General features: G+C 41.4%; 1 protein-coding gene across 2 annotated transcripts in view; it reads right to left on the reverse strand.

The window, feature by feature from the left end:
* Positions 1-742: 742 nt before the first annotated feature.
* peli1b (pellino E3 ubiquitin protein ligase 1b) overlaps positions 743-26,796 on the reverse strand; it is a 51,874-nt gene continuing 25,820 nt past the window's right edge. For both annotated transcript variants that reach the window (XM_030070128.1, XM_030070129.1), the window contains exons 2-7: positions 22,175-22,485; positions 13,900-14,029; positions 11,978-12,079; positions 10,346-10,543; positions 9,083-9,271; positions 743-4,627 (exon numbers count right to left, since the gene is read on the reverse strand). In XM_030070128.1, the coding sequence (XP_029925988.1) occupies positions 4,049-4,627; positions 9,083-9,271; positions 10,346-10,543; positions 11,978-12,079; positions 13,900-14,029; positions 22,175-22,257 (1,281 nt within the window). In that variant the 5' untranslated portion in view covers positions 22,258-22,485 and the 3' untranslated portion in view covers positions 743-4,048. The remainder of the gene's footprint in view (positions 4,628-9,082; positions 9,272-10,345; positions 10,544-11,977; positions 12,080-13,899; positions 14,030-22,174; positions 22,486-26,796) is intronic.

The raw sequence follows: 26,796 nt of genomic DNA on the forward strand, positions 1-26,796 counted from the left end.
GTAGAGCTGCTCCTTTGTGCGAGGAGGAACAGGAGGAGCACTGCCAGAGCCCTGGGAAATAACCTCCAGCAGGCTACTGGTGTGACCAAACTGTCAGAAACAGACTCCAAACCTTGTGCGACAGGTGAGAGCAGTGCTGATGTCCTCTCCATCACCATAATGTGGCTGTTGACTTTATTCCTGAGATTTGGTAGAGAATGAGTGGCACAGTACACAAAGATGTATGATTATTATGTTTGAGCAAAATGCCATCTAATATCTCTTCAGTGTTACTCGGCAATTTATTATTTCATTTCCTCTGATTTATCATAGAAATCATTCACCATGTGATTTTATGCCTTCATTAGACTCAACAAGAGAGAGAAAGTAGTTTTGGATGGATACAGAAGTGATGTGTGAGAAAAAGCTCTCAGGCTCGATCTGACACTCACCCTGGACTGTGTCTTTAAGACACACTACAGAAGCTGTTTTTTTCTTTTTTCCCCCTCCCTTCACTAAATCTTTAGACTGAATTGATTTTGTAACATCTAGTTTGTCATTACAGCTACAGCAGATGAAATAGAGATCTACTTCCACTTTAGGAATGGCCATTGCCACAAAAGTTATTTTAAAAATCACACTTTGAAGAGGCGGAAATTTAGATTACCACCAATTCAATTGATTCTTATTCTATCAGACTCAGTAGCACTCAACACTCAGCTGACAGCACACACTGGTCACAGCAATGAAACCCAGCACACCGTGAAATGTGTCACTTTTTGACTTTATTGTTTAAAGTTGGTACAAAAACTGTTTGCTGGAAACATTCTATGCTTTTGCATTTAAAAGCACGAGGAGACTCCGGAAAGGAGCGTTCCAGTTGGAAGGAGGGAGTGGGGACGGACGGCCATGTCTTTGTGTAAAAACAGGGTTGAAGATAACAGCATACAGACAAGGTGAAGCCCTTACTTGCACACTTTATCTGCAGAAAGAGATACACGCTGCCTCCAGTGAGTCCATAGGTTAGTTTGAGACAAGACTGGACTGAGCCGGGTAAAGGCAAGACACAACTTAAATAAAGACAATAGACTTTTACTGATGAGGTATCCTAAGAAGACCTTTAAAGAGTGTGTGTGTGTGTGTGTAGATATATCTGGCGGTCTTAACAGGTCAACAGTGTTGTGTGTGTGTCTGAGTGTGTGTAGCTGTGACACAGGTCATTTTTGTTTCTCCCTGAGGTGATTTAGTGTGTTGCAGTCTGAGCATTGCGCGATATTGATAAGAACTGCATGTGTATGGAGAAGTGTGTGTGGACAGGTGAACATACACAAATGGAATTACTGTACTCATACAAGTCATACAGCACATTTGACTCATGGACATCAAAATAAATTAGAATTTCTCTCTCTCTCTCTACCTCTCTCACACGCAGACACACACCACACAAACACAAGCTCTTGGTACCTGCAAGTGGTGACTTTTAAACCGAGGACCCGAATGCACACCTGACGCTCCATACGCACACATGCATATTATCAATGCCACATCGCATGCATGCACAGGTGGTGGACAGTTTGGAGGGCGGCTTCATCTGTAAAGCTGCATGGCTGTGGGAACAAAGGTCTACAGTTTGGGTGTGTCTCTCAGTCTGTGGTTGCATGAGCAGAGGAAAGTGGACACGCCACAGTGAGGTTGCAGAGTGTGTCGCGTGAACACGCCGAGGCTGAACTGAGCGCACGCCGGGTGCAAAACATCTGGACCACCTTCTGACTGCAGAGTTACTGGTATAATACATAATCTGTCTGTTCTCTTGTATTTATACCTCATCCGCTCACTTCAGAAGTGGATTTAATAGGTGAGATCAATAAGAAATCAAAGCTTTTGGTTTATTTAAGAGAATAAAACAGGAAGTCCTGATATTTTGTATGCACAATGTTGAAGTGCCCGTGGAATATTCCATGGAGACCATCGGGTTACATGGCATGGAGATCTCTATGAAGCCACACAGCACAGATACTACAGAAGCTTGTTTTTTTTTTTTTTTTTTTTTTTTTTTTAAATTTAGTTTATGTGTTTGCGTGGATAAAGCCAGGGTCAAATGGCTGCAAATACCTTTTTTTTGGTAACATTCATTTAACATTCATTTTAACATTCATTTTAATGAGCCAATAATTTTTCATGGTAAGTAGGAAATAACTAGCAAGTATTTGAAATTTCCCCCAAATTACATTGTTTACCCCAAAATTTTATAGAAAACCAAAACATTTACTTTTACTGTGTCACCAAACTCCACATCAATTCGAGATCAATATTTCAAATCCATTAGATCATGAAAATGAAACCAGGGTTGCCACTGGACAGAGAATTTCTGCACCTGCAACTTGAATGCAACTTCAGTTCTGTGCAGCTCTACAGGGGAAACCATCAAATGAAAACCATGAATTTGGTTTGCAGCATCATTTGGAATGTTCAGTTTGGAGACGGTAAAAGTTTTGGTTTGGTTTTTTTTTCAAAGAAATTTTTGATATATAACTTGCAACTTATCACCTACTTACCATGAAATCCACGGCCCACAAAAATGTTCCCACCTCCAAACTTGTTTGACATTTTAAATGTGTGGGGCTTACCTCACTGGGAGAGTTAAAAGCCTACCACTGTAACAACTGTAAAGTACTGCTATACTGGTAATACTGAAACTTTTTAAAATGTTCACTGTGGGTGAAAACAGTCATGTTTGTAAAAGATGCCATTATTGGATCATAAATATCATCAAATCAAAAATAAGAGAATAATACTCTCTACCATAATAGCTGGGAAATGATCATCATTTTTCATCATAGTTGTGCCTCCACAGGTAGGTAAGCCCCAAACAATATACAAACAGTATAGTACATGAGCAAAATATACTGCACACTGGTTTGCTGCAGTATTTTAATAACCTATGTATTGATATTTTTTTCTTGCATCAGGAGCCGCTGTGTGACAGTGTGAGAGCTCCTTTTCTCCCCTGCTGTGATAAACAGTATCTGACCCAGATCTGGTGAGTGTAAGTGTATGGGTGTGTGTGTGTGTGTGTGTGTGTGTGTGTGTGTGTGTGTGAGATGTGTGACATTAGCTACATAGCTACAGCATCAGGGCTAACCTATGGTCAGAGAAGATATGCTCACAGTGCACTCACACAGAAACTTGTACTTGGCCTTGAAGGTTTGAAACCTGGACTTAAAGGGAGGGAGCAGTTCGCATAGACGCATAGAGCACTCAGTTTCCCATAATGCTTCAGGAAGTCTCAAATCTATTGCTTTGAACGTGAAAGGCTGTGGCGACGCCTTAGGAGAAAGAAACCTAACTGAATACACACTGCACAAAGTGAGAGCACACCAGCTGACAGGGGACACAGGCGCATAAATACGACGGGACATTACTGCGGATACGCAAACAGATTTGAGAGGTGAACGTGGAGAAGACACAGAACATAACCCTCAGAACACACCTAGAACTTTATATCTGATTAACATTATTATACTGTATTTTCAAATAAAAATGCTGAAGAGTACTGAAGTTAGGTATATTTGACAGAGATAAAGGATGAAGCGATGGTTCCTGGGCCATAAATAAATGTCTTTGTTTAAGTTAGCTCTAACAGATGTACACAGATGTATATTGCAACAATAAACATGGATAAAACCGTATGTTTGCTCTACGGTATGTTAGTAGTATAGATAAATACTGTTGTTAAAAGTTCTTTGCCAAAAAAACAACACAAAATTTCACCCAGCAGTGTTCTTTGTATGCTTGTTTTTTTTTGTGTCTCTGGTTTCACATGAAAATATAGAAATCTTTGTTGTCATTCATGAAAAAGCAATATCAAGGTCACTTTGATGTGAGAGGAGGAGAGAAGAGTCCCGAAAAAAAAAAAAAAAAAGCTTATAAAAGAACGGCAGAAGAAAGAACAAAACAAAACTGGTTTCTGGGGAGCTACAAGCGTCATTCTTATGCGAGGTTAGCATCCAAAAGAAAGCACTTCCCCACCCCGCCCCTTTCCAAGTGGATGCTGGGACACGCCCTCTGACTAGTCGAGGGGTCCCTGGAAGATGAGTCTGACATAGCCCTGCTCGCCAGTCAGCTGTTGGGCACAGAAGGGGCAGGCGGCGTGGAAGGTGTGTGTGCCGTGGGGCAGTGGGATTTGACTCCAAAAGGCTGCCGTTTTCTCCGAGCAGACGTGGCCGCAGGGGCTGAAGGCGTGGGTGGGCGGGGCGGCGTCCAGGTAGAAGCCCGCCTCGCAGCCCAGCCACAGCGGCACGTAGGGCCCCTTGGTTCTGCACATGGGACACTCTCTGAGGCGGCCCTCGCGGCCCTCCCTCTCCTCGCGGTGGTTGCCCCAGTTGTGGTAGCCGTGCACGTGGCCGCACTGCAGGTAGACCCACGGCTGCTTCTCGTCCGGGGTGTCCTTCCGGCGCATGGAGGGGAAGGCCAGCGTGTTGAAGCCCACGGGACACTGCGGCCGGGCTGCGTTGATCTCCTGCCGCAGCGCCTCAAGGTGTTTGAGGGTGGGTGTGCGCGACAGGCCCTCGGCGGTGCGCCACAGCAAGGTGGCGCCGCAAAGGTCGATGAGTGAGCCGTCAACCAACTCCTGGCTCTCCGTCTCCACCTGGAGCAGGAGAGAGAGAAAAGCCGGGGGGGATTATAGAGAGGACATGCTGCAGCACAAGACATATTCCAGGTCAAAAAACACAGCAGGTCATGCACAGAGATTACAAAATCTCCAAACCAAGTGATCATAATATTACTGCAGGGGGCAGATGGGGTAGTTAATCAGAACCAATGACTCGGCAATTACTTCATCAGATGCTGAAACATCTGGTTTTCATAGACAGATGTTTCAGCATCTGAGACAGAAGTCATAAATGAGCAGATGCACCTGTAAGATCTTGATCCTCAAAACCACAAATAGCCCTTTAAAGTCCCCATGAAATGACCTCACGTTGCTTTTACCTAATGGAAAACAACAACGACCCCAAGCTGCACCAGGAGGCATGAATCACAATTACTGGACAGTCTCGCCCCTCCACCCAGCCCATCAAACGAAGCTGCACGTCTCTCCCAAACCGATTTCTCACGGCTTTCCACTTTGCCCCAAGCAAAGGGATGATCTTTCTGTCAGAAACCCTCAAACCCTTTCTGACAGCGAGGGCTTGAGCCTTGAGGGCAGAAAGATCATCCCCAACCTGAATTCTAACCTTAACCTTTTTGCTGACAGAATGTCTGACAGACAGTGCCTGGAGCAAACTTTGCCCAGTGTCTCCCTCCATGTGTTATGTCCTGCCACAACATCCTGTTTCAGCAGGAAATACAACAAAAAGCAAGGAACTCAAACGTCATTTCATGGGGTCTTGAAGTGTGGGGTTCAAATCCCAAAGAAAAACTACTCATAGCAGCGAACTCAGCACTCAGATGTGAAAAAGAATTATGCAAAAGTGGATTAAGGAACATGACATAAAAAAAAAATCACTTTGACTTGACTTTATGAAAGTGAAGTACTATTTTCAACCTTGTTTCATATAACTCATCAAACCTAATAACCTATGTAAGGTACTGAAGAGTATCTACAATAGGATCTTTAACTTTTTTCCCAGGACTGTAAGCTTGTGTCAGAGGTTTGTAGTGTTCCATACAGCCCAGTAGGTGGCAGTCAAACTTAAGTCAAATTCAGTCTTTTTCATTTCTCCCTACAGGCGGGTGTCTTAGGGAGGAGGCTGGCGACAAACAGCTGGAGGCAAGATGACTTTGGGAAAATATAAGAACTGGGGAAGGCTCTCTGTAGCACTGGGCTTCCCAGCTTTGTCAGCTCGTACACAGATGCTGACACACTGGGAAATTCCACTTTGAGACAACAAGAGGACGGAGGCAAGGGAAAAAAAGGAGGACTGAAAAAGAAGAAGTTAGTAAGCGAGCAAAATAAAAAGAGGGAAGACAAACTTTTTTTTTTTTTTTAAACAAAGTGAAACATCAACAAAGGGTGGAAGAATACATGATCGCAGAGCCTTTATGGGAGATTACTCATACTGACGGGTGCATTGAGGTCACTTCTTCTAAGGGCACACGTTTCCACAGGCTTACACACATCTGGGACAACTGTGCTACACTACTAAGGAGTGATGTGTGCCTCTTTGTGAGTGTGTAACGTTAAATTACCCAGCATGCTCTTCCTCAGTAAAGGTAATGGGACACATTCATATGTAGGAGTAGCCTTGAACAATCAGTCCTCCACTGTTGCCTGATCAATAAACCAGGACGCTGGGGTGTATTTTAAGTGCACTAGATCCATTTCTTCCATGTAAACATGCATGGATGGGAACGCTCTCACATATATGCACGCACACACACACGCACACACACGCGCGCACACACACACACACACACACACACACACACACACACTTTACTTACACTAGAACCGACCATTAATCAACGTGAAGTATTTTTATTAAACACAGCAGGACTTCAGACACTGTAATTCTCTCCAACATCTATTATACTTCGCAACAATCGCCATAGCAGGATCTCTTTATGAACCCACTGTTTGTGTGTGTGTGTGTGTGTGTGTGTGTACATGAGTGTATAAGAGCAGCATGAGGTATTTTTAAATTACACTGGGTTGCATCAAACCACAGAAGGACAAAGTCCCCCATTAGCAAGGCTGAGTGTGTCGGTCTGAAACAGCGTGATTCATATATCCCCTCCATCACTAATAAATAAAATGTTACCTAATGTTCACTGCTTAACTACATGCCCTGAAATGTTACAGTTTTGCAAGGTCAAGTGCTCAACAGAATTACTAATTTGAATAATATTCAATTAATTTATTCACTCTCCTGGCAACATTTTTTTCTCTCAGCAGGTGTCACATTATTCAAATGGCGGACATCTCATTTTTCCAGCTAAAGAGAAACCAACCCCCAAAACCCAATACTCGGTGAATCCTGACCTCTAATGGTGAAACGTAGCGTGCCTGGTCTTTGGTGGCAGGTGATGTCACCGCCTACAGAGAACAACAAGTGGTGACATCACCTGCCACCAAAGACCAGGCAGCCTACTTCTCACCATGAGAGCGAAGGTTTCATAGTGTTTCATAATGAAATGTATGAAGGACAAGAAGGGATAATGACTCATTACACAACTCAGCCGAGGTACATGAAACAATGCAATGTATTTCTCGTCAATACAAAAAAAAGTTCAATAAAATGTTAATAAATTTTATCGTAATTATGTTCTATGACTGACAAACAAATAGCCAATCATGTGGCAAGAGCAGACAGAAGGCTCACAAATGACACACAAACAGCAAATCACTTGGCAGGAATAAGAAAGAGATCAACACAACGAGCATTTCTTTAGATTTCACTCAGAAGCAAAAACTAGCCTCTCACTGCGAGGTATTTATTTCATATATTCATCAAGACAATTATTAATAGTCTGATATGATGAATTGTGGTGACATTTTTGGCAATACTGCCCAGCTCTATATAAACACATTTGGTAAACTTACTGAAATGACTTCTTCCTCATTCAGTCAACATGTCCATCAGCAGTTAACCCTGGATTAGGATGATTATTTCATTTAGCGAGTTGTATACTTGCCAGGGTGAAGACTAAACCAGACCTGCACTTTGAGTTCAGAACAAATATTCAAGAATCTACCCAAAGTTTTGATTGTCAAATGAGTTGTAGGTTGTGTTTTTATTTCTTCGTAGTAGCCACTCTGAACTGACCTAGGATGAGGGCACCACAGTCTCTCTACCTCTACGACAGCAGCACCATCGACCAGAGTCATCACTTCTGTGTGCACTGAGCGTACTCATTCAACCCCATCAAGCTCTGCTGCTGTACATAATGAAAATAGCTGCTTTGCCACTGCTGACGATCTAAATTGTCAACAGTCTGTGAAATAATGAGTGGTTTCTATACCAGTGGCTCCTGCACACACAGTTAATTCTCTGGACATTAAAGGACAGCTGGAGATAAGAGTGTTGTTAATCTGTGCAGCACTGGGGAGACTTGAGGAGGAGTGGAGCGTGTGTGGTTGCATGTGCTTGTGGGCGGCAATAATTAAAGAGAGAAGAAGAGAAGAGAAGAGAAGAGAAAAGAAGAGAAGACTTAGTTGTATCAGTGGATATATGATTTTGAGGGCCACCTACTAGTTGAAGTCCAGCACAAACGGCGTGACATAATGCCCTCACCCATAATCGAAACAGGTGGCCACACTAGAGACCCGGACTGGACAAAGGGGGTGTGAATGAGGGCTGTGATAGGTGAAAAGGTACTGACGTCAGTTTAAGGATCCCCTTACAAGGTCCTGTTACACATAGCTTGACAGCCGGACCTGTTGCCATGGAGATGGCATCCCCATAACCCCCTGGTGGCTGCCGACTGAACTCCCCTGCCTGTGTGAAGAGTGTTGGACTGCCAGAGTCTGTCGGAGTGAGTAGGAGTGAGAGAGTGGGTGAAGGGGAACTACTGAAAGAAAGAAAGGAGAAAAGAGAGGGGAAAGATAGGAAGCAGGAAGGAAAACAGGCAAGCATTTGTATGATCTGGTGGTGTAGTCATACTATTATGCTTTTTTGAAGAAAATCTACTCACTCAACTGCAATTGGTGCCTGTAATTTCAAAAAGTAGGTTATGAAATACAAACTTTGTTTGCAATAATGACCAGCTGCCTCCACCAGTACACAGTACTAATGTCCAACCTGACACTCCCACAGCACAGCTAAGTGGCTCCGCAATGACTCTTGATCGGAGTGACGACAACCAACTTCCCACCACTATTTTCTCCATTTTGAGTATGGGTCATTGTTACAAGCTGCCTACTTACCATGAAACTCTGCCTCGTCTTTAATATGATTAGTAAACTTAAAAAGAAAGCAGTCAAGATCGTGCTGTCTGCTTGAAAATGTTCTCAAGTGCTCTACTCTTCAAAAGTAGCCATATGCAGCCACTTTCCAGTGACTCTCCGTTATTCCAGCTAGAGAAACTGAAATAATGTGAACACACATTATGTGAAGAGGAAAGCAGTGTGTGTTACAGTTTTTGCATATATCCCACTCACCATCTTGCCACGCTGCTGTGCAGAGCGGGTTTCTCGAAGGGTGAAGACGTTGCCGCAGACTGAGATCTCTCTCCACACACCGGGCTTGGAGTCCTGTGTGAACCCGTTGCGCGGGTGCATCACAAGCACACCATTAGTGGTCAGCCCGTCCATCTGACCATCCAACGTTTTCCACTTTGCAGCTTTCTCCTGAAAAAGAGACAGAGGGCTGAGATCAGGATAGGAGAGTGCAGCTTTGCAGTCTTTTAAACTTGCTCGTGTTCATGTTGTGATCTCACATTGTACTATCTGTCACTCAGTTGTCTTGAATTCATATTTTCAGCTGACACTCATCCAGAACAACTTGCAATGTTTACACAGGAATGTGGACTTTTCAAAAATGGCACGCTCAGCTTCCATCTTTCTCAGCTCAGTTGGGTGCCAGGTTCAAAAAGGCGGAAAAGAACAAAGAAAAAACAGCACTAGCTAATTCACTCTTGATGCTTGACTTGTTTATGCAAGCAGCAGTATAATGCTGATGGAGGCTGATGCTGAAATGTAGGCACAACAAGCTGCTGCTTGAATAAACAAGTTGGGACTGAAGAGTGAACACTTTTCCTTGTTACACTGCCTCTGATATGGAATGGAAAAAAAAATAAATAAATAAAAACCTTGAGAGTCTCCGGATGCTGTATCGTGTAAAGAGTAGGTGGGTCAAACAAAAGCCTGGTTCATGACTCAAATAAAGCTGAATGTGCACACCCAATGTGCCAAAATGGCCTGACTGTGTCCTGAATGAGCAGGCGTATTAGTTGCATTTGGGACTTCAGTTTCACAGTTTCAACCCTCTTGAGGACTGTGGCTGACTGAGGCTGAACCAGAGGTACTGTCATCGTTCCAGTGTTGTTTTCTTGTTGGGCGAATGAAACTGAACTGAACTCTCCCCGAATTTTAAATTAGGCTAGCTCAGTTCAGCTGTGTAAATCAGGTAGGCCTGTTAGGTCTTTTCAACATGCTATTTTGTCTCCTGTGCTTTGTTTTGTTTCCTTGCATCTTTGCTCTTATTGCATGCTGTATTGCATCATTTTGTTTTTCAACTGTATGTGCATTACTTAGATCTAAGTAGGGTTGTTCTCTCTGAAGTCCCCTGAGACATCCTTGTGACAAGGAGCTTTGTAAATACATCTGACTTGACAGGTCTGTGTTCATGAGGAGCTTGAATATGTAAAGCCACAATTAAAACACAAAGCAAGAGGCAAAGGTCTGAGGCAACAAGGCACTCACCCCTAGGAAGATGTTCTTGGAGGAGTCGAAGCCCGCGGCGTAGATGCGCGCAGTGTAGGGCGGCGTGCGCTGGCACATGATGCGGCAGGCAAACCGGGAGATGGTGCTCTGGACCGACTGGGTGTCTGAGTTACTCTGGCTGCCCGCCACTGTGTCCGTCACCACAAAGTCTATGGGACTCTCTGTTGATCGACCGATCTGGTAGAGAGAGAGACAGACAAAGAAAGAATATAGAAAGTTTACACAAGTTTCAACCAAGAAATCTAAATTAGTCAAAGATGCATTCAAGCTGTAAAATAACATAAGATGTAACTTAATTGTTCTCCAGGAGGAAATTTGGTTGTTACTGCACAAAAGTAGCAGGATACAAAAAAATTAAAAAAATATCAGCAAAAATGCTGACATAAACATATGCCACCAACAATTTCAAAACTAGAATATGTTAATGCAGGTGAATGCATGAAAATATGAAGAAAAACTATGGATTACTGGAGCCCAAGAGGAGCATTTAGAAGACAGAATGCATATTTTGAGGCCACAACTTACTCATTTATGGCCATGAGATATAACTCGTTCCCTCTATTTAATTAGCTCGTTCCCACATTTGAGTTGATTCATGGCCACTTGATTAAGCGGCCATGAATTAACTTCTTTGTTTCTCCCTGGAGCAGATTGTGACTGCAAGAGACAACATTTGTCTGTGAAATAAAACAGCAGAACTACCTCTGACAAAAAAAAAAAAGCAACATATGTATAATGTAAAAATCCACACAAAAAAATAAAACAAATGTTAATATTTATTATGGAATCAAATGGTAAATAGACTGATGGGCAAATCAACAAGCCTACGGAGGCCATAGATTTGTGCAGAAAATCTTTACGCATCTAGGTAAAACTGTACAGCTAGAGGCAGAGAATAACACAGAATCTGTTGATTCCACACTGATATCTTCCATAAAGCCAGAACAGCTGTGTTTCATTGTTAGCAATGCTATGCAACTAGTTTGCACGTTTTCATGCTTTCTTCCATTTTCCCCTTTATGTACAAAGACAACCTTGAAGAGCAATTTTCGGTCTGTACATTTATGTTGGTAACTGTTGTCTACAACCCATAATAACCTTGAGGACACTCTGTCCTATGATAATGGGTACTTTGCTACCCTGACAGCTACCTGCATCATCACTGTGCCCATAAACGCAGCAAAGAATGTCCTCCGAGGCTGTTATTGCTATCAAGCAAAGGATCAGGCATCGGTGGAAACTACAACATGAATCAAGTTAATAAAACCACTTCAAATTATTTTTTTAAATGCTTGACTGTGATAAATGAGCATATTCATTCAAAATGATTTTTTTTTTGCACTTTTAGCATCTTAAATCAACATTCTTGACTTTTCAGGTAAAGCTGATATTATAAATGAAATGAATAGTTTCAATATTACAGATATTGCAATATTCAACAATGATTATTTAAGGAAACTATAATTACAGCATGCACTTGCACACTTTTGAGAGCACAGCTGCATTACCTACTCTGACCTAAGCATACATATGGGTGAGCACAGCAGTGTAGTGAAAACGTAACAAGGTCATAAAGCTCTCATGCTGGTGGTAAAAGCCAAGGCCTGTTACCTGGAACATGTCTGTATTGCTGTCATGGGTGTACTCCACCACCACCGTCTGGACTCGAGACAGAGTGTAAGAGATGCTGTGCTGGTCTTTGTTGCTTATGGCCTGGAGGGACAGAGGGAGGGAAGGAAGCAAGGAAGGAAGGAACAAAAGAAGGAGGGACAGAGATTCAGAGAAATGATGGCAGAGGACGAGAAAAAGAGACAGAAGAAGAAGCAAAGACTTTCACTTTTATTGTTCTTGAACCAAACATGTCACTCGCAATCCACAGGAGGAAAAACCCTGAACTCGCTTTAAATAGAAACTCCTCTGATATCTGCTCTCGGATGCTCACAGAGAACAATAGAGACAATACAAAGACTTCAGTCATGTAGTCACCAGCTACACCCAACACAGCTCCAACATCTTACGGCCGATCCAGACCACCCACGGGACGGCCAAGGACAATCACTCTTCCAGACACTTTCAATTACTGCAGCTAAAAGCCTTGCCTGTGTGTGTGTGCACGTGTGTGAGGGACTCCGTGTTAGTGCGTGTCCATAGAGAATCCATTAAGTACAGATGTTAAAGCAAAAAAAGCAATAGCTCTCTCGCACACTTGTGCATACACATGTACTTGCACACACCTCTTATAAAAATGTGCTCATTTAACAGACTATGGAGGGTCTCTGTATGGCCTTGTAACAGCAGATGGAAAGAGGCGGACATGTGCTCCCCAGGACTTGGTGAGAAAATGCTGTTACCTTTCACTGGACTGTTCGCATTTGTTTCTCCTATAAACCGTCGGTGTGTTCCAGTTTAACGCTCTGTAAAAAGCATTGTTCAAATGCCTTTTAAACCTTGAGAGAGAGAGAGCCTTATACCTGCCTTGTTTTTCCTTTTTCAACTCGTATTTACTCAGGGAAGGTTTGCTGAGCATGCACACTCTTTCAGCATCCTTTTCCTGTCTTGGTGGCTTGGTGTGTGTGTGAGTGTGTGTGCGTGTGTGTCACTGTGGGTGGTACTTTAATGTCAGAGTACAAAAGCAAACAGATTCTGACAATAGTGGTTTCTGGAGCACCAGTGACTAAATGCATCACAGACTAGGTGCGTTTTATTTGCTGTTGTCAGACAAAAATCACGCATCTGTAAAGACCACGTTTTCCAGGAGAGCAGAAAGCAATACTTACACCATCTCATAAATGCCAGTGCATTTTTGAAATTATCCATTAGGTTTTTTGAGACATCTGAAGGAGCCAAGGACCATGAAACTCATTAAAATCATAAAATGACTATGTAATCATTATTAAATGATTACATAGCCATTAAGTGTTCCAGTTTCAGTCAGAAGTAGGTGACTGGGCAGAACGTGGGTATTTAGTTGTGTAAGTTTTTATTAAAAATGAATTGGTGGAGAATAAAAAACAAAAAAACAAACAAACAAAAACAAAACCATCACACCCAAAGGATTTTTTGAAAAATAAATAAGGTGTTGCTCTATAGATGATTTTTTAAATACTACATTTCCCAATGACTTCAAATATTACATGACTCCAAAATAATTTTCTAAAATAGTAAAAATCAACACTTGAAAGCACAACTGTACAATAACATTTATAGTCAGACCTTTTCAGGGTTTTACAGGCTCAAATTTTAATAAAATTTCAACACCAGCATGAATAATTACTTGCTAAGTCTTGAGAAGATGTACTGTACCATAGAATTTTAAATACTGCTTCTACATTTTTTTTTCATGAGTAATGAACTTCATTATTTCCACTAGACAGCGATGTACCAATCAGAGCCCAGCTGCCTAAAAAGACTGGAACTGCAGATGTATGGTTTTCCTGTGAGCAGCTACAATATATGGTCCTCAAGATGAGCAAATGATGAAGTACACTCTGTGTGTGTGTGTGTGTGTGTGTGAGTGTGTGTGTCTGTGTCACCTTTGCTGCCTGCGGGGTGCACGCAACATGAACTGTGCTGGGCTTGACCCCATTTGCCTTCGGTCTTTTACAGAGTCCAAAACGGCTTTTACGTCTGCCTCGGTCCCCGTTGGGCAGAGAGCCATTGTACCTGCACACACAAACACACACACACACACACACATACACACACACACAGATAAAGACCCAGACAAAAACACAAACACACACACAAACAAAAGACAATAGAGCATTATTGTCTGAGCAGCTGTATAATATAGTGGAAAAAACAGTGACTGAGGAAAATGCTTGTGGCATTTTTTGCCCTCCCCCTATGCCAGCATGCTGCAGCATAACACACACAAATAGCAGCCTATATTTTTCATACGTGTTTTATACAAAAAGCACATAATGTCCCCATCAACAACAAAGCCCTCCAAACATAACCCCAGAATGACTGAGAAAATAAACACACAGAGAGACTCGTTTAGCCTGATACATGGTTGAGGAAAGGAGAATAAACAGAGGCTTTCCCTCGGACAGAATGGAGTCTCTGTGACTCCCAACAACACCATGACTGTGCTCTCCCTGTGTGTGTGTGTGTGTGTGTGTGTGTGTGTCTTGCTTCATATCGTGAAGTAAGAAAACATTTAGCACGCCCATTTATATGCCTGTATGTGAATGTGTTAAATGTGAGGAGTTAGCCAACAGTAGCCAAATCAGGCACTAGTGGCTTTAAGGGATAGTTCACCGATTTTGAAAAATTAAATATTATTTCACTTACCTGTTACATAGGACAGTAGTGGTGCTATGTTCCTCTCATTGTTACTGAGAGCGAGATACTGGCCTGAAGCTCCAAATTAAAAATCTGATAACTATCCTATTAATGATCCTATTAAAGATCTGAGTAGTAAGTAAGCTGATTGCTTAAGTTTTCTGTTGTTTGTTTTCTTCCTCCGCTCTCCTCTATTGCACAGGTTTCGAGTGCTTTTCAATGCCATTTTGAGCTATAAAGATTCTGCTACACAGCATCAAACTCAAACTTTATTTTTTCAACAGTTATAGTGGATTAATGTGTTTATTTTTAAGACTGTTAGCTGGGGGGAGGTCCAAATCAATGGCAGGAGGCTAACAGTTAGCATCTGGAGCATCCAGCACTCTCAACAATGAGAGGAAGATAGCACCACTACTGTCCTACAGAAGAGCTAGGGGGGAAGTGAAATAATACCACTTTTTTTTTGTTTGTTTGTTTGTTTTCAAAATGAGTGAAATAGCCTTTTAAAGGGGGAGTGACTTAAATCTGATTCAGGTTCTTGGGTTCTACAGCACATCCCAGAGTGTCTAAGAGGCACCGGGCTCGTCATTTTGGCATTGTCATCTTGAACATGTGTGAAAAGGTTATACTGGCCAGCCGCCAAATGTGAATATGTGTGTAAAAAGTCAAGTTTTCGTCTATATACAGATGTTGTAAGATTTTTCTCTTTATTCCACATGTTTTACATACAGTAAGCGTTCATTAGTGTGGAGTGATCTTAGTGGTAGCAAAACCACAGCTACATTAACATTACCACATGCATAAACATCCCAACGCTACTTTAACATTGTAACTAGAGCTGAAACGATTACTCGAAGTAATTGAGTACCTCGATTCTTTTTTTGCCTCGGGTAATTTTTCCTGCCTCGAAGAATCGTTTAATAAATAAATAAATAAAAGTATAAATCGGCGGTGTTTCGCACGGACTATTTTTAATGTGGCACAACCGGCACAACGTGCTTAAGTCACGCACGCAAAGGAAGGAGGAGGAGGCGGGCGTATTTTGAGAAGTAGCGGCAAGATGCCAGAAGGGAAGCGAGGATGAGGAAAGCATCCCCATATCGCCGGTGTGTGTGTGCGTGTGTGCGTGCATGCGTGACTGAGGAGCACACACCCACCGGCGCTGTCTGAGGTGTAGCGCGGAGAGAACTCAGTTAAAACAACAGCGCACTGACATAGATTGTGTCACAAAAGAGTTGCCACTCTTAGTGGCAACTGTACGTGTATTGTCACTGGCTAACAGCAGCACACTGGCTTAGCTTGTCTATTCAGAGAAGAGGTATCACTTCGGCTTATTTTTCAATCTATGTTATCACATGCATACTACTGCTGATTCATTGGTAGCTGAATTGTTAGGTCTATTTGATAAGCAATTTACATTTTTAAAATAATAATAATGATTTAACATATTGTTAAATTAAAAAAAAAAAAAAAAGCCAACATGATGCAGGTCAAAGACTAAAAAAAGACTATTGACTAAAACTAGACTAAAATACTTTGTAGTTTAGTCGACTAAAACTAGACTAAAATGCCAAGACTGTTCGTCGACTAAAATGTGACTACACAAAAAAGAATACAAGTTGACTAAATATGACTAAAACTAATAAGGGCATTTGACACAAGACTGAGACTAAAACTAAAACTAAATTGAAAAATAGCCGACAAAATTAACACTGGAAGAAAACAAACAGAAATGTGTTAGAATATTAAAACGAACTATTTCATTCCAAAAACCACGTGGCATGCAACACATGGAGATAGATTTGTTGCACTGCCACAGACATCCGATTACGGCCACTGCTGTTATATTAATTTCCAATGCGATGTTGTGCTGTCTGTGTGTGTGTGTGTGTGTGTGTGTGTGTATATATATATATATATATATATTCATAATTGCTCTTTATCTTGGCAAAAACGCATTTTATCCGATTACTCGATTACTCGATAAAATTTTTGGTCAAATACTCGATTACTAAAATATTCGATAGCTGCAGCTCTAATTGTAACATACACAAGCCACAACAACTGTGGAATTTTGTCTTATACCTGCACTATGATAATTTAGTTTTAAACTAATTTAATTTGATCTGATTTGTATCACTTCTGTTTTAATTTTTGGGAAGGTGTCCAAAAATGTGATATGTAGGCTATTATTCCATTAAAAAAGGTATCCAGATGTACCAACGACCAATCTTGACACTGAACAGTTAATTGACAAAATAAAAACAAAGATCAAATTTCCCTGACTACTTCATAACTGTCTGAAAATTTCTTATTTTCCAAAACTTTGCCAAGGAAAATTTTGAGCTTCAGGACTTTTCTAAAAGTTTTTATGGCTGCAGGGAATACAGTGGTTTAACTCGTAATAGACAATACTGCAATAATATTAAAGGACATTCATGCTGTGATTATGGGTATGACAGTCAACAGTGCTATACTCCAAATCATAGAGCAAGAGCAAGTTCTCAAGTTCTACAAATGCATATGCACCGCCTGAAATGTTCACCTCTGAGTAGTAAAAAGGTGTCTTTGACCGATCAGACTCTTTGCATTAAACTGTCTGCTGTATTAAGTCCAGTTAAGACAGCACAGGCAGGCTGTAAGGACGCCCGCCCTACAGCTCAGTGTTTGTCTTTGATTGGCGAGAGAGCATATCCGTGGGGATCAAACAACGCTGGGAGGGTTTATACGTAACCATGGTGAGAGAACACAGCCACGGCAACGTTTGGGGAAGAGTAACCATGGCAAGAGCGTAACCATGGTGAGGTTTAGCCTGTATTCATGGAGAGAGGGCAGAGTAGTCTGCCTGGAGGAAGCTCAAAGTGTTGCTGGCAGTGAAATGCCAGGTTCCCATGAGTTGCAGTAATGTGTGTTTCTGTGTGTGTGTGTGTGTGTGTGCGCATGTGTGCGTATGCACATATTGAATGGTGGCAGCAAGGCAAAAAGCAATAGTAACAAGTTTGTCTGTGTGTATGTATACAAGTACATATACTTTTCTCCTTACAGTGGAGCAGCGAAGCCCAGAGTCAAGACGTTGTGTATAAAAATATCCATACCCTAGAGCAGCAAGGCTCAGATTAAGCAACAAGTTAGTTTGCATACTGGATGTGTGTGTCAGTGTGTAGGTGTACTCTCCATATGGTGGTAAACTGAAGCCCAGTACAGCAACAAGTTAGAACTTATACAGTAAGCCTATAAAATCATGAACAAACAGGCTGTCTGGGTAATTGGCAGCTATAGCTGAGTCACTGTTGTTGTGTCTTTTTAAATGTTGTTTGCAGTACAAAGCTATTACACTGACAGCAGTCACAGCACAAGGCTGCCAAAAACATCAACATGGCTAACATAACAAGTTGAAAAAAAAAAAAAAAATCAACATTGATGTTCTCATTTGGTTCACTGCCAATCTAAAAATATATGGTTTGGATGGGAGCAAGTGCCACCAGCATGTTTCTCTTGTTAAGCCCCACCTCCATGTGTGTATCTATAGTGTCTTAGTATTGCACAATGATGACATGGTTTTACTGTTTGTGTCTTTACAACACAGCTGCACTGCTCTAAAGTTGGGGACATCGCCCTGGGGTTCACACTGAGTATGTGGATTTACAACATACACAAAATGTATATGTGTGAAACAAGCATGTGTACACAGTTTACGCTGTGTACATATTCACACATAAATGCACATGCACACCAAGGTGGATTTTGAGGGACCGGGGTGTACCCGGGGACTTCAGGCCTGCAAGTAGCCCATGTGAAGCGCAGCCGTTTTAAAAAGCCAGAGGGATGTTCCACAGGCCTGTAAACAGGTCGTCTCTAGAGACACCGCTACATTCCTGTGGATTAGACCATTAGCATCGCTGGGCTACAAACATGCTAATGTCGGTATGGGGTTAGGAAGGGGGTCAGAGACAGCACTGCGCTATGTGCTGATGGTTTCCCATTAGTAATGGGTTGCACAGTTGATATTTATAATTCCTATGGATTGTTTTGTCTTGCTTGGAGAACCATGGCCAAAAGCTGTCGTTTCCACGACAAGAGCAAGAAAAACTGCTCCAGCGAATGTGGATCTAGCACTGGGTTCAAAATTAATTTTGGACTAAGTGGGCACACTGGTCCTTGACAACAATAACTTCATCTTAGTCCATGACACAGCAAACATTTAACTTTCGTAGAGAAAATTTTCATCTTATCTCCAAAGACTTATAAGGGACCAGAGACTGGGTCTGTATATTACTCAGAGAGCCACAGTGGGTGAGGGGCAAATGTCATAGATCCATCCTGTGACCTGTCTGTTATGGGCTGGTCCCTTTAACCACTAGGCCACCCTGTCAATCACCATGAATTGTTTATGTCATGCCATGTCATCATTCAACCTCATAATCTACTGACCTTCAGGAAAGGCAGATTGCTTGTGGTGATGCATGCACCAAAGATCGATGAGTACAGTCATGTTTCAGCGGGTCATCATGGCTCTCTTTAGGCCATGACCACACAGGGTAGTTCTTTGAGACTATGCCTGCACCCTGTTTTCCAGTTATTTGAAATGTTTTTTGTTTTTTTTTGCAGGGGGTGCACATGTCCCCCAAACTATGCATGTTGTGCTTTGGCCGTGGCTATGCCGGGTATACAAGTTGAAAATGTCTCAATCAGAAGTTATGTGCATTAATGTATGTCAAAAATCAAACAAAAAGAACAACACATTTATAGCACTGGAAGGATAGAAGCAGCCTCCTGCAGTTTCCCAGAGAGTTAACGTTAACTTTAGCCACAGGGAGGGAGAACAGGCTCCTCCTCTTCTTCAAAAGCAAGTAACTTTCCCCTGCCCATTTTGATTTTGAACATTATCCTGCCTTTTTTAGCTGCTATTTACAGCAGTTGCATAACAACAAAAATTATGTATCCAAACACCCTTTGAGCTCTACAGTAGCGTTCCCTATTGTGGGTTATGCTGACAGCTGCAATTTGCTGTTGAGCGAGACAAAAAGGCATCCTGTGTGATCTTGGCCTTATGTGACCTGATATCACTGTAGAAATCACAGGCTAATGATAGCGGCCAGGCTGTGCTGTTCAGCGGGTGTGTTATCAACACTGCCACTGTGACCACACACACACCGTACTGTGAGGTGGTTTCCATAAAAGTATCCATCAAATGTCAGATTCTTGATGTTAAAAACATGATGTTCCTGATTTTTAAGTTTAAACTTAGAGCTGTCCCCTGGGGTGTATGACGCTACACTTGCCTTCCAGCGAAAAAGAGGGCAAAACAGTCAACTGGGGTTCTCCCTTGTAAAGGCATGAAACAGCTTTACTGCTCACTGAGTTTTTCCACTAGGGAAAATTTCATCTCCTAGACAATAACGCTCCAGTACAACCCATGACAACAAACTGTGAGTCAGCTGGGAAACCAACTGTGTGCCTGGGTGAGATGGTAAAAATATGTGTGTGTATATGTGTGTATGTGTCTGTGTGGGATGTGTAAGAGCCAGTGTGTGCATGTCCCAAGTGTCTATGTATGCATGTTTGTGTGTGTGTGTGTGTGTGTGTGTGTGTGTGTCGTAAGTATATGAATGTGCAGGGTGTGTGTGTGTGTGTGTGTATGTGAGAGTCTTTCCGACATCTGCATTCCTCCATGGAGTGGGCTGAGACAGGGAGTGGAGTGGAATAGCCCTTTGGGGAATAAACAGGAGACAGACAGAGATAAAGGAAGTCCTTCAATGTCAATTGTTATTGGAAAGAGAGAGTGTGTGTGAGAGAGAGAGTGTGTGCCTATATGTGTATGTGAGTGTGTGTGTTTTTTTGTATGGCTTGTATGCTGAGGATGAAGGGCAGGGTGGAGGTTTTTCCTACAGCTGAGAGTGCGGTCTGCAGTCAAAATAAATGTCTCTCTATCACTCCTTCTAAAACTGAGAGCTGGGGGAAGGGAAAGCCGAGGTGTTAAAGACACTGTGCTGCCACGGGCTAATGCTGTCTCATCTGATCATACATGTCTCTATCACTCCCTCACATCTCCATTTTTGATATCATAAGACATTAAGCGGTCTAACTGATCATCTATCTATGCTGCCTATTTTCATAATGCAGCTAACCATGCTTTAGTCGTTGCTAAGCCAAACATGCAGACCAGAAACCACGGATCTAGCCAGTAATCTTTACTGTTTTCTCCTGTTTTTTATTACTATGTATACAAACATGGATACAGATATTTTTAGCTGTGCTTAAGGGTACAAAAGATTGTCTTTTGGTCATATTGCCAAGCCATGGAAGTCATTTGTGCACAGGCTTTCTGATCAAGTTAGTCTGACTCTTTGTACACCCCAGTGCGTGACCGTCTGTAGTTGGACTTAAATATCATCACTGTTTGTTTTGCCTTCTGGAAAAAATGTCTCCAACTCCTTTCTGGTTCACTGCATTTGTTTACATCTCCATGCTAGCATCTCACGGTCAGCTCCTTAAGAAGAATCATTTGGAGGCTCGGACTGCTGAGCTTGTTAGAGAATATCTGCCAGTTTATGACCAATTAAATCTTAGATGACACTTTTATCACAGTAACAGCTACTGTAATTATTCTGAAGTATTTCTGCCACTTTTCCAATCTTATTCCAAGCCTTCTTAATTTCACTGCACTCCAACTGGTGCAGAGTGTAAACAAATATTAAACACCACAGAAAGTTTACACACATTTGTGTGAAATCAGTGCATATGGTTAAGTCATGTGACTCTAACACTCCTACACTAGGAGTGATTGACTACAGCTACAGTCATTTATGATCAACACATCTAAATGCCCTACTATGACTAACAGTAACCATACATTTAATCATGACCCTGTTATACACCCAATAAGCATCCAACATGCAGTATATTGTGCATACGAGTTTACCAGACAAGATTCCTGGCCTTGAAAGACCATAAAGGTGGGTTAAGTTTGTTTTCCTATGAGAGTGAGTGAGTGTGTGTGTGTGTGTGTGTGTGTGTGTGTGTGTGTCAGTGTCTGTGTATTCCCTTCCTACTGAAATAAATTTCACTGGCCCACGTAAAGAAACCTGAACTACAGCTGGGTGATATGAACAAAATCACTATCATATGGATAACATGATGATTCTAGGAAAACATTTTAATTTGGACATATGATATGAAAAATCATGTTAAAACTGAACTGTAAAGTAGCAAAACAAGATTTTAAGTAGTATTTGCTTGTTATTATTAATTTGGACAGCAGAATTGCTAGATGATAATACTGAATTATTGTCCTGTCCTAATTTGCACTAGATCTTACTTTGAACATGTCTCTATTGAATCAAACCACTTTTCCAATACATTATCCTCCTGGTGACCTGCATATGTAAGCCTACTGTATGGCTGAAAGTCACTCTTGATAAGAATGTCAGCAAAATCTCAAAAGTGTAAATTCAAACATATGTTTTCGGAGGTGTGAAGTGGATGTACTGATGATTATCTGTCTGCTCTGCTGCCACTTACCCCAGCACAATGAGCTCTCCATACTTCACTGGCACTTTGGTGGAGGCGGTGGTGGAAATGTTGTCCTGCTCTGGGGAGAGCATTGGGCACGGCTGGCTGAGGTTTGGAGGCGGAGGGGAGGTGAGCCAGGTGAGATTTAACAGGGTGAGGGGCAACAGGAAGGGGAAAGGAAGGGAGGGGAGGGGGGAGGTGCTGGTCAAATGGAGCACAGGGGAGAGGAGGAGGAGGAGGAAGGGGAGGGGTCAACTGAGCCTCAGCTCCGCCCTCTCATGCTTCATGCGTCTGTCCTTCGCAGCACCACTTGTCCTGCCCTGCAGAGACATAAAACAAAGGATCAATATTAAATTTAATGCAAGATAAAAAAAAAAAAAAGACTTTGGTTAACATGTTGAAACCTAAACAAATTCACTTGCTTTCTTTAAAACACATGGGAAAAGAGGTGATGGCCAAATTAGCAAGAAATGATCCCCAAAATTAGCAAGTAACTAGTAAACTAGTAACCATCATGAACAACTTGTAATTTGTAATTTGTAATTTGGAGTAAGTGTACAATAACCTGAAAAGAGGGGAAAAAAAGTAAAATAAAGTAACAAAATTAGCAAAAAAGTTACCAAAACATTACTAAAACATGAATGGAAACTTTGCAAAAAAATGACAAGAAAACCATAATTATTATAATTATATAATTAAAATGTATTTGCATGATAATTTTTGATAAAAAATACCACAAAAGCACTCGTACATTACGACAATGTATGAAAAAATGACAATTAGCAAAAAATTTCAAAACTCAATTTCAAATTTCAAGTTCAAAACTTTTTCCAGGTTTTAAATGCTTGGCAGGATTTAAAGATTCTGCTGTACAGAGAGAGTGCAAATTGTTGATGTGACTTTGTATAGTGGGTCTACAGCTGCATGAAGTGTGTCATTATCTGCTTGCTGGGACTCAACCACAGTGCATATATCCCTTTGGAAAGGTTAAAGCCCATGGTTTTCTGTCATCAAAGTACACCGGAGCAGTTTGGTGCATCGCTTAAGGGACTTTGGCACTACTGAAGGGCAACATAGATGTCATACCAAATAGCTTAAATCCACATACCAGGGAATACATCTCCCTGCCTCCCAGTGCTGTAAATCAAACCAACATTTCATCTGTTAAATCTCTTTATTTCTTACATCTAGCGCTCACCCCAGAGCCAGTGGAGAGAGATCAGAGGGGTTACACCTGCAACAATAGCAACGCTTGCAGACAGTCCAATCATTGTCAGCGCTCTTAGTCATAGGCAGTCGCAAACAAGGTCATCAGCGCCCAGTGGAACAAATGATAGAAAAACAAAACAGAACAAATGAACCACATCGGGGTGAGGCCTGGTAACTTGTTCCTTGACTAAGCTGCCGGTCAAATTCTCTGTCAGACACCAGATATGTTCACATGCACACTAATAACTTGATTTCACCTCAATTAAAGTAGGCTATTGCTATGGTGTAAGGTCATAATCTGCATGAGCATAACCTGGTTAGCAAACCTAGATTTTTGCTCAATCTTTCAGTTTACGGGAACATCTAGGCTGATAATTTAGATTATTAAATGAATCCATGTGCAAACAAACACAGATGCATTGTCTTCTGTTGGGACAAAAAGCCAGGTAACAGTGTTCATGATGGCGGCCTAGATTTTTTTCCATGTCCCTCTCGTTTTCTTATTCCGTGCTAGTCCAGACTAAACGCCAGCGTTTTCCCTTCGAGCAGTTGTCAGTGTCTAACTTCAACATGTCTGCCTGCCTCTGTGTTCCTGAGAGTTAGCTCCTGCCTCAGCCCATCCCTGCACTTGAGCCCCACCAGCCTCCATTTAAAAAAAAAAAAAGTTATGACACATATACAAACATGTCAAACACCTCAAAAATGAGGTGTCCTCTGGCTCTGGTGGCTCAAACATGTACAGCTGTACTTGCCTACTAAAGCTTCTAGAAAGAGTATCCATTCCTCAGATCGTCAGATGGCAGTAATGGACACTTGGGCCAGAGGCACCTTTTGTGCATTGCTGTGGTTTCAGTGCCTTCAGCCAACACATCCCCAGTGTTTCAGAGTGGAGAATACTGCTTATTATTCCCAATTTTGACAACTTATTTTATATTCTTAGTGACTTTTTTTAACCATTCAAATTTGGCTTGGCGGTTAATAACACATTTATGTGTGGTGTGACAAACCAAGAACGCATATTTATTATCACTTACATGGACTTTAAGCTGATTACAATACTGTAAGTAAATGTGGTATTAGTGTGCGTGTTAATGTACTGAGTGGCTGTTATGAGGATTAAATCTGATTATGTGACAGTTTCCCAAACTGCTCAAAACCACCTACTTCAGTTTCACATCCACTCCAGAAACTGAAGTAGTTTTTATGGTTTCATGTATATGGGTATAAAAGAAAAAAAAAATACATCCACACACCCACACAAACTCTTTAAGCTCCCAAATCTTGATGTACTGCAAAGTTTCAAACTACACAGCCTTCATTATATCGTGAACATGACTAAGACAGATTTGCTGTGCATGCCACTTATTCTTGCAGATTGAGGTGGGTGTCTGTTAAATGCTGACTTCAGAGGATGAGTCAAGCACACAAACATGAACACACACTCTCGAGGTACACAAGAAAACCACAGCAGGGACGAGAAAACGAAAACATGTGTGAGAAAAGGAGGCATGAGAAAAAGGAGAGGATGGACATCCTGTTCCAGCGAGCTAAGGAGCATCCTGTGCACTCGCGACATCGTTCGTCTCATGACCTTTTTCATGTCATCCTCTTTCTCCCACACAATGTATACTATCTAAAAAAGCCAAATATATACATATATATATGTATGAAATGAATAAAAAAATCTTAAATAAGAGAGCTGATTTAAATAAAGAAATACCGACATCGTCTCTTCACACTCCCTGGCAGTCTTTCTCATATGGAGCATTATGTTCCTCCTACGATTCCCAGAGTGCCTCTTTGCTGAGAGAATGAAGCATCACACATGAATAAAGCATGGGAAGTGGAGTGTTTTGATGTTGGGTAGGTGGGTGGGGGGGCTTTGTTCCCCATCATTCTCGTTGAGCACAGATCAGTGGAACAGCAGGAAGGCTGATACAGTCCCGTCGGACTGAGTGGGAGAAGTTCATACCGCGGGCTTCCAAGTAAATATCTCAGATGCAAAGTAAGACCAGAGCGTTATTCAGTATGAGTCTTATATTTGTTGAGATGTCTCAGTGCCCGGCAACCACCAACTTTTCTAGCCTTTTTCCGGATGTCTGGAGTTGAAAACACTGTCCTAAACAGACTGTGATTCTATTATAACCACTGTCTGAAATACATCTCAGTGAGCCAGCGTGTTGTTAAAATGATATTGTCGATGCAGATTTTGCCTATATCAGACACAAAATATTTAACGTTTAATTTAACAGCAATGAAAAAACAGGCGGAGAACTTCTTCAAGTACTTCAAGTTCTCCGCGTTCAAATTTTAAACCAGATTGACTCAAAGCCAAATGAATGATCTGTTTGGACCACTGATCTACAGTATAATAAAAGCTAGATGCTGGTGACGTAATAAAAAAATGAAGCCACTCCAACGCCATATTGGGACACCCAACATCATAGTAATTTTAATGACTCTGTAATAAAAGTGTTAAGACTACAATCTCTAGCTCTATCAAGCTTGGGTTAAGTTTTCATGTTTAAATGATACAATTTGTCAGCTGTAAGCATTACTGGAGGAAATAAAAAATAAATATTGGATTTTAAATTTGTCTGTATTATTAGCCTCCATGTTTGGTTAACTGACATCATGAGAGGGATTAGACGCAGGTGCCATAGATTCCAAAGTTAAAACTTCACTAAAAGACACTATTTCAAGAGTAGTATTAATCACAGTCATGGCTGGAAATCATCTCAGTAGATACAATAAAACATTTCCCATAGCTGAGTTACGTTTTCTTACTATTATTTTATTGCTTTAGATTAGAATGAAAGTCAGCAGAGCAGCCATTCAACTCCACGTGTTTTCTATAATGAAAACTGTGCACAGCCAATATTTGCAATCAGGAGCTGGTTGGTCACAGGAACATCTCAGTGAAGATGTTGCTTCTTCAGCAATGGGCGAAATGCATTGTTCACTCCCAATGAAGTCACAGTAAAGTCATTTCAGTGTGCGGTGGTTTATTGATCTCTGTCATTTCTTTCAATACTACTCTCGAAATATTATTTTTTAACTAGAAACTGAAAATAGGCTATGGCAGTGAGATCAATAAGGAGAACTAGCAGTATGAATTAACCTAAGTCGAAGGTGAATAAGCTCATCGGCTGTTAGCCTAGCTGCTAAACTAATGCCACGCTAGATGGCAAGATTGTAAGCAAAGCAGCCAGGTCCAAACAAGTAAAGATCTTTAGCCTACAATTGAGATACGTATTATATTATATGACACCATATATATGATATAGTCCTATATATATAAATATATCTTACTTTCTCTACTCTCTGCTCCTCTCTTTTTCCATTGCACTCTTTGTCCTCTCAATATAGGAGTAAATAATAAAAAATACTTGATAAATGTAACAGCAATTAGTTTAGCCATG

This window comes from Myripristis murdjan, chromosome 15, assembly GCF_902150065.1.
Source record: "Myripristis murdjan chromosome 15, fMyrMur1.1, whole genome shotgun sequence".
Classification (NCBI taxonomy): domain Eukaryota; kingdom Metazoa; phylum Chordata; class Actinopteri; order Holocentriformes; family Holocentridae; genus Myripristis; species Myripristis murdjan.